General features: G+C 38.8%; 1 protein-coding gene across 1 annotated transcript; it reads left to right on the forward strand.

Annotated features, from left to right (window-relative positions):
- The first annotated feature begins 4,016 nt into the window (after positions 1-4,016).
- On the forward strand, positions 4,017-7,215 carry MSANTD4 (Myb/SANT-like DNA-binding domain containing 4 with coiled-coils). The gene is made up of 2 exons (XM_010286270.1): positions 4,017-4,634; positions 6,296-7,215. The coding sequence occupies exons 1-2, from the start codon at positions 4,173-4,175 to the stop codon at positions 6,869-6,871; spliced, it is 1,038 nt and encodes a 345-aa protein (XP_010284572.1). The 5' UTR covers positions 4,017-4,172; the 3' UTR covers positions 6,872-7,215.
- The last annotated feature ends 1,962 nt before the right edge of the window (positions 7,216-9,177 follow it).

A 9,177-nucleotide genomic window follows, 5' to 3' on the forward strand; every position in this document is an offset into this window, starting at 1 on the left:
TCTGACCAAAAGGAGGTTTTTTTCACCTCTGCTCTTATGTCCACATACTTTTTTTGCGTGAACTGCCCATTTTCCCATTTGCTGGTGCACTCAGCAAATATTATTTGCTGTGGAATCCTCTGTGTAAAGACACTAAAATGTAGAGCAGTTGTGGTTCTGATTTCAGAAAAACTGTAAGGTCCATCTACCTTTTTTCCAAATGTATGCATTTCATGGTTTAGACTTCATATCAAAGCAAGACTTAAACATGCTGTGTGTCATGTTTTTGTAAATCATGATTTTCAAAATGGTGATAGGATGTTTTTTCTGTAACTATCTAGAGTGTGTACAAATCCTAGTTTATTACCCATTCCTGTCCCTTATATACTTTAAGCATGTAACAGTTCATTTTTCTGCATTAAAGAGTAATATCCTGGAGACCATCTAGCAATGTCAGGAAACAGAATATCCCAAACTTCAGCTTTAGTCAGATAATAATGCTTTTTTGTTAATATATCAGAAAGGTAAACAGCCCCACAGTGGAGTTGATCTAACTCTGGGAGTCAATATACTGTTAAGACAATTCATTAACGCCCATTTGTATTAATAAGAAAGGAATTGTCTTTAATGAGGCAATATGCTTTCAAAAAGGAAGGAGTTAGAAAAGGTAAGATGTCCTTACCAATTGGAAGTTAGTTTTAACAGCTTTAAACTAGGGTAGGCTGTTTTACTGGGAAATTCAGGGGCTTGTGTTGGATATGTTCTAGGAAAAAAAAAAGTCTGAAATGAAACCTTACATAATAAAGGAATTGGATGCCACTAGTTTCCAAGTTAGTATTATAATGCTTAAAGGTTATGTGCTTGGCTTGTGGCATAAAATCCAAACCCAAGACTTAGGCACTTCACAAAGAGTGGCTGGGGAGATCAGAGAGGTGATGCACAACACCTGCACAAGGAGCAGTGAGACTGACCCACAGGGTAACCTGACATTTGCATGTTTTAACTCAACCTTCGCTGGAGCTACGGTGAAAGCTGGTTATCTGTGTCTTCCACATCCGTACAGAATTATATTTAGAAAATAATATTGATGAAAATTTTATTTGAAACCCCCTCTTTTTTTTTTTTTGTTTTTGTTTTTGTTTTCCTGTGATTGTGCCCACTTTACCCTGCTGTGCTAGCACTAAGAAGTTTAGGGAGGGCCAGGGTACATAGAGATACCATATGAGTCTCTAAAATGCTGTCGTTCCCTGTTATTGGGGTGTGACCAGAACCTTGTTCCTCCCAGCTGGGGGCAAGTAAAGGACTTAGCCAGTGTATATCTCGAGATGAAAACGGCTGTGATTTCAGCAGAAGTATGATATTTAGGTATCTTAAGAGACAATTAAGTATCTACTATCATTTTCAAAGAGTTTGACATATCCAACTGGCAAGTACTTTGGAAAGTCTGACCTATTTTTCCATAGTTAGCAAAGTACTTGAATGTTCACTGAAGTACATGCTTAAAATCAAACGTGAAATTCTACTCATCACAGTAAAAATACGTGTGACCTTATAAGTGGAGGTTCAGTGTCTTGGTAGTGACAAGTCAGAAATACTATAATTCTTGTGAAACTTACATTGTATGTAAGAACTCCATGTAATTCTTTTTACCTGGAAGACTAAGACAAAATGGATATCTCTGAATCTTTCACATGCACTCCCCACCCTGAAAACAGGTGAGTGCAAATGTGTGTGTTTCCAAAGTCAGCGTGAAGATACGAGTACTTGGTCATTCCCCAGCAACCAGGAATCACAGGTTAATCTACATATTTATCAGTCCAGAATAATTGCCTTATTAACAGTGAAGCTTCTAAAAGTGCTTTTAATTTGTTCTGTGTGCAAGTAACATTTCTGAAGAATTTACTTGCTTGATGACTTTTAAAAGTTAAAAACCCAAAAACCTTACACAAGATTAACTTCAATTTGATACATACGTCAAGAAATTCAGTTGCCGTAATAATAAAAAAAAAGCACTAATGCTGTAATTTGCATTTGAAAAGCACAACACATACCAAATATATTTACTACCAGACAAGTAAATATGATGCTGTTTCTTTGAAAGCCCAAGTATCTTTTCGTGATAAAGTTATAATAATGAAGGTTAAGAAAGACACTTAAAGGTCAGATAAGTCTTAAAAAAAATATGTAATTCTAGCAGATATAGCGCTGTATTGTGGTATAAATCTGACTTTAACGGCAGCATTTTATTTTTTTTTTAGTACTGGTCATGTCAAGTTAAAGGTCTACATTAAAACAGTAGGTTATATATATATTTTTTTTAAGTAATTCCCTTTTCTCAAGACCAGTTAGTACTTTATTTTCAGAAGGGCAGGAAGTTTCACACATCTTAAACAGCAAGATGCAGCTTCCAACTTGAGTCTGAGGAATCAAAAGTGCTGGGTAATTGCATGGGAGCACTGTAGAATGGTCCATGCTGGTAAGACGCTCATGCTTTATGCAATTGATTTCTTCTTAGGACTTGGTTTTGCATATTTGCTAGCTAGTAACCATCGGAAGTAAATGGATTAACAGTGAGGACAATAGCTTAATGAGGAAAAGGAGTAAACCAGTTTCCTAAATGCAACATTTTAAAAAATATTTGATGCCAGCATGCTTACATGTTGAGTACAAAATAATGTTACTCGATACGGAAAACTCTGCGAGTGAACCACTTATTTACAGTCAATAACACATAGGAGATGAAGAACAATGTCTAAACTATTATGTGCATTATCTCCCAAATGGAGAGTTTTTGTGTAATATGCTGATGTGTATGTTTTAAACAAGTTTAGGAGAATAGCAGGAATAAAAAACACTTGGTAATTTAAGAATCCTGTATAGCGGGGGGGGTGGTATTTAAGGATTTAGTCAATAGAAAATGAATATATATCTGCAAACCACTTGATTCGGGTGGACAAAAAGTCTATACTAGATTCATAGTGAATAGACATAACAGCTTGAAACTGTAAGCACTGTATAGTGAATCGTTGGCCTATTTGGTTTAAAGCCTTTTAAACCTACCTAAAGTGGTAAGTAACATGGTACAAAAGAAAGTTAAGAATAAATCCTGAGCTGGACCATTACCAAGCAGTCTGTGACCAAGAACCATTTTTTTTATTCTCAGTCTCTGCTTGCGGGTTTTTGGGGTTTTTTTTGGTAATATGTTCTGTGATATATTCATTACTGCGCTAACAGTCCCCTGTTTCTCCCACTCAAACTTTCCATTTTCTGTAGCGTTGCACCCAGTCTTGTCAGGTGTGTTGTGGGGTTTAGCTTTCTCTTCAGCATCAGGCGCAGCACCAGCTGTTGCTGAGGGTAGAGGACTGGGTGCACTTTCAACCCGCCATCACGTCCGACACGAGGTGCTTCGCAGTGTGAGAAGGACAGAGGGAGGGCTTTACCCTGGGCATGTAGTGCCTTATTCCTAAATCTATTTCCTGTTAAAACCTCTCTAATGCATGACATCTGTTTGAACTAGTAGTTATTTTCTGACATTCAGCAGAATTGCTCCAGTTCTTTTTTTGTGATTAAGTCAGCTTCATATCAATCTACTTTTTTTTTTCTTTATGGAAATGGCATCTCATTTAAAATTTGTCTCAGAAATTTCATTTTTGAAGTAATGACATAATTTTAGGTTCTTTTTGAAATAATTTAGCATTCAAACTGAGATGTGTATGTCAAATCTCAGCCTTAAGCAAACCCTGACTGGCAAAACTCTAGGAGTTGAAGGAAAATAGCTGTATTTTTGTAATGGAAATATCAACTCAACCTTAACGGTTTGTGACATGGATATATTAATGGATTTATCATTCATATGAGATTAGAGAAGGTATCTATAGCTACTTTATATTCACCGTTAAAATGGTTTTCTTCTGTCGAATGAACAATCAGTTCAAAATACGCATTCCTTAAACAATGACTTAGGAGTCAAGCTCGTTAAATGAAAATATACAGTGTATACCTTGCAGATTTATGTTGTTTGCTCTTTTTCTCTTAGGAAGCCTGACAAATAGGAAAATACTACAAAGTGAAGAGAAAATTCACTTCACGAGAACTGAGCGCTGCTTTCATTGGCTTTTAAATTTTATTTGTATTAATAACTGATTAGTGTCAAATCACGTCTGTGGTGAATTACTAGGTTAAAGCTGGAAAAAATGAAACAATTAAAAAGAAAAAGAAAAAGCAATTTTAGCGTTCAGGAAACTCAAACTCTCCTTAAGGAAATCAGAAAAAGGAGAGAAGTACTCTTCTCAAAGCAACTAAATACAACAATTAATGAGATGAAACGGAAAGCTTGGGAGGAAATAGCAGAGTGTGTAAATGCTGTAGGTGAAGGAGAGCAAAGAACAGGGACAGAAGTGAAAAGGCGATACCTTGACTGGAGAGCACTCATGAAGAGAAAACGTCTGAATGCAAACATCAAAGTAGTAGGTGCTGGGTTTCACCTTCCTTCGTCCAATTTAGATGACTCTCTCAATGAAGACATGGATGAGAAAATGGGATTTGCAATTGAATCTAGTTTTGAATGGCAAAATATCACTGACTTCAGAGAAGCCGGTGGATCTTTAACAGAAATCAAAGTAGAAGAGGAAGAGGAGGATCCGCAGAATTTTGAAGTGAGTTACTGACATACATTAGCTATATGGAATATGGCCTTCGTTTCATTTCAGCATAAGGCTTTTTGCTATGTTTCTTCATAGCATCTGTTTCTGTTTTTTCTGAATGTGTGAATTAAAGAAACCGTAGAAACAAATATGTTTCGAGAGATGGTATTCAAATTTAGCAACTTGCAGTCGTGTATAAGGTCTTGGATGTTGATTATTAAATTGATAGCTCCCAACTTTGAATATGTATTTGCACATATATTTTCCATTTGTATGTGCCATAGGTAAGAATTCATTCAGTCAGTAGAATGAAAATATGCCATTGAAGAAAGCTGGTTATTTTAATACTTAGGCTGGATGGATGAAAGGAGAAGAGAAATAAACCTCTTCAACAAATGAAAGTATATGTTACCTGCAGGTACAGAAGGAAATAGAATTCATAAAGAAATAGAATGCTGTTTGCATTTCTTAAAATGAACCCACAGGAGATGAAAATATTACTTGAATAAGTCAGCCATTCCTCTCTGTCAGAATTTTAGTGTGAATTTGACAAGCAGCTGTGGATCCTGTAGACAGGTTGTTACTCTTAGTACTACTGTGACTGTCCTGGGGTAGGCGGCTACCTGGCGTGAAAACAAATGTTTGGATAGTTTTGTTGTGCCTGTGCAAATATATAGTTCTCATTTCAAAAACGGATACTCAAACAGTTTTGGTTTGGGTTTTTTTTGTTGGGGGGTGAGGGTCAACTCCTGTCTTAGCTCAGTTGAGATGTGTGCTGGGAAAATAAACGAGCATAAGCTGTTAAATGGTGGTGAGACTACTGTCTGACAACTGCTGAAGAACAGTGTCTGCTCTAATGCTAGAGGACTGGCAGTGGCTCTCATTGTCTTAAGGTTTTCTGAAGCTGTATATTCCTCAGTTTGCCTTTCTTTTGCAGCATACTTAGCGGGAGACAATTATCCTGTGTGTACTATGAATTTGTAGTACATAAGGGCTATAATTCTGCACGAGTTGTTACAGTCTGCCAAGAGCAATGGTCCTAACCACCTAGTCCTCTGCATCACAAATAGCTTTACAGCAAATGTGATAATACGAAATTGGTTACACAAGTCCTGTTTATTGACCCACTTAATATAGTTTGAATGGTTAGGAGCATGCGAAAAATGTCAGTGTTAAATGTTTTTTAGAAATAGAATCCTTAAGTTAGTGAAGGCTGGGTTAGCTTACATACCACATAGCCTATGGATCCGGCTGCTCTGATAAGTAATTAGTCACAACAAACTCCTAGTGGCTTATATAAGTGTCACTCAGCTATATGAAGAGAACAACACATGCTTTTTTTAGATCCAGTTTTCTGTCAGTGGTTCTGAATGCTTTATAGTATCTATCATGCAGTATTTTCTGTATGATCTTGCATGTCCACTGACAAGCTGATTTTCCATTTTTCTTTAGCAGATATTAACTTGCAGATAAAGTATGTTTATCCACCTGTGTAATGGTATAAAACAGTCTTTTGGTGTTACATGGTTATTTCACTTGTGAGTTAAACAATTCTGAGTAGCTTTTAAGATTAAAAAACCCTACATGTTCTTTTCAATCAAGTTGTATGTAACAGATTTATTCTGGGATAAAGACTGGAATGTAATTCTTGCCTATTGCATTCCTCTTTGCAGTTTCCTATTGAGGAAGAAGAAGAAATTTTGTCATCAGTTTTGCCGGATTCAAAAAAGGAAAATGACCTACCAGACTTTCCCCACATTGAAGAGTTTGGAAATCTAAGCTCTGCTCAAGCTAGGCTAGCCTATGAAGATTCTCACTTGCTTATAAACCTGGAGAAGCAGAAGGTGGAGCTGGAGAAGCAGCGACTAGACATTGAAGCCGAAAGGTTGCAAGTGGAGAAGGAGCGCCTGCAAATTGAAAAAGAACGGTTGCGGCATGTTGACTTGGAGCGTGAGAGACTTCAGATTGAGAAGGAGCGACTTCAGATTGAATGGGAGAAACTCAGGCTAGAGACTCTGCATGCTGAAAAACCTGCCCTGGAAAATGACCTCAACCAAACAGAAAAACCCGTCATGCAGCCCCTGGATCTAGAAACTGAAAAGTTAAAACTTGAAAAAGAACGTTTGCAGTTGGAAAAAGAGAGGCTGCAGTTCCTAAAGTTTGAGTCGGAGAAGCTGCAGATTGAGAAGGAACGCTTGCAAGTGGAGAAGGAACGCCTTCGAATTCAGAGAGAGGGTCACTTGCAGTGAACTTCTCGACTGAAGTGTCAGCATTTGTGTTTTGATGTTTGTAAAGTAGAGGTAGTTCTTTTCTTAATACTGAAACTGTCCTAGAGACTTAACATTCTTCTGTTCAGAGTTGAATGTTGATGTTAAACTGAAAAAGAAAAAAAAAATGGTGCTCAATATGTCAGTGTGCCTACATAAATGAGCTTATGTGTGAAATTGCTTTTCAGTGTATCAGAACTAAGTGTTATGTTCTCTTGTCTTCAGTATTGTGTTGTATTAGTTTGGTGTCCTCCTCTCATAGACACGCTGAGAAGAATCAAGGCTGAACCTTGTACTTTTTTCACTGTACTAACAGTAGGGAAGGATCAGAATAAATCAACATATGTTGTGAGGGCATGGTGCTGATGATAGCCCACACAGTAAATAAGTATAAGTTAGATAGAACACAATAACACAAAGTCATGATGCAGTTGATTCATTAAACTTAATTTCCCCTTTTTTTGGTTTTTTTTTCTACCCCCACAATTGGAAAAAGTGTTCAAGAATTATCTAAAAGTTCAAGTACAAGTTAAATTCACTGCAGTTGTGTTCACTGTTGTTCCATGGCTTGAACTGAATGGGAGTGCAGAAAATAGTACTCTTCCTTTTGCATGAAGTATTCATACTAGATAAAGTTCCACATCAACTATACCTACTGTAAGCTGGACTGTTGGTTGCACCAGGTCATTAATAATGCTGTATGGAATATAGCACGTCTTAGTATAGCATAGGGAGTTACAGACTGCTCAGGCCTGCTCTCTAGTGAGTCTGTGATCACCCCCTGAAGTAAAGTGCTGGACCTTGTTTGTTCCTTGAAAGACAGCAGCTGGTGATGGGAGTCTTGGGAGTAGAGACACAGAGGCTGAGCACGGACGAAGGAGCACTGAGCTTGAACACTCTTGATGTTAATTCTGCCTGGCCAGCACTGAGGTCATGTCTGTCAGGCAGCCAGAAGAGGCCGGTGTGGCTGACACCATATATTATGTTTTAATTAAACAAACAGAAATGGTCAGTGCTGAAGGCTGTCAGTATTTTTCATAAGTGGTGTATTCGTTTAAAATAATTAAAAAAAAAACAACAAAACAAACAAGGAAGCTTCCTATTATTTGATATACATTTAAATCCCAACTGAGCCAGAGTTCACATTTCTCATCTTTCTGCAAGTAACTATCTTTTGTTGACTTCATTTGAAACTTAGGACTATGAGAATACTAAATCTGAATATATGTTGAGTGACTTACATGGATTCTTGTGCAAGTAAATATATTTATACCACTACAGGATTACTTTTATTCTGCAAAGAAAATGTTATTTTTTTATTACTGAAACAAGTGTGCTTCTACAGTGGAAATAAATTTGACTACTACAATCCAAAATTGCACTTGAGACTGTGTTTCTTTAGAGAGCAACAAGGCTACATATGAAGAGAAACCTGGATACTCAACACTGCAGCATCCCAATGTTGCTGGTGCCTGTATTCCCTGTGTAGTAAACTGGCAAGATGAGGCACCTCAGAGTAGGACTTAAGCCAACCAGAACGTAGGTGAGAAAGGAAAAAGGAAGGAGACACAAGCCAGCTGGTTAGAAATGCCCCAGAGGGAAGTGTATCTGAGATCATTCTTTTTGCATGTGGTGGGTTGACTCTGGCTGGATGCCAGGTGCCCACCAAAGCCGCTCTGTCACTGCACTCCTCAGCTGGACAGGGGAGAGGAAACATAATGAGAAGCTTGTGGGTCGAGATAAGGACAGGGATAGTCCAGTCAGCAATTACTGTCATGGGCAGAACAGAGTCAAATTGGGGAAATAGGTTTAATTCATTGCCAATCAAAATCAGAGCAGGTTAATGAGAATTAAAACCCAATCTTGAAACACCTTCCCCCCACCCCTCTCTTCTTCCCAGGCTCAACTTCACTCCCAATTTCTCCACCTCCTCCCCCCGAGCGGCGCAGGGGGACGAGGAATGGGGGTTGTGGTCAGTTCATCACATGTTGTCTCTGCCGCTCCTTCCTCCTCAGGGGGAGGACTCCTCACCCTCTGCCCTGCTCCAGCCTGGGGTCCCTCCCATGGGAGACAGTCCTCCATAGACTTCTCCAACCTGAGTCCTTCCCACGGGCTGCAGTTCTTCATGAGCTGCTCCAGCCTGGGTCCCTCCACGGGTGCCGTCCTTCAGGAACAGGCTGCTCCAGCCTGGGTCCCGCACGGGGTCACAAGTCCTGCCAGCAAACCTGCTCCAGCCGGGGCTCCTCTCTCTCCCCACGGGGCCACAGGTCCTGCCAGGAGCCGGCTCC

The sequence above is a fragment of the Phaethon lepturus genome, unplaced genomic scaffold (genome assembly GCF_000687285.1).
Source record: "Phaethon lepturus isolate BGI_N335 unplaced genomic scaffold, ASM68728v1 scaffold1804, whole genome shotgun sequence".
NCBI lineage: Eukaryota > Metazoa > Chordata > Aves > Phaethontiformes > Phaethontidae > Phaethon > Phaethon lepturus.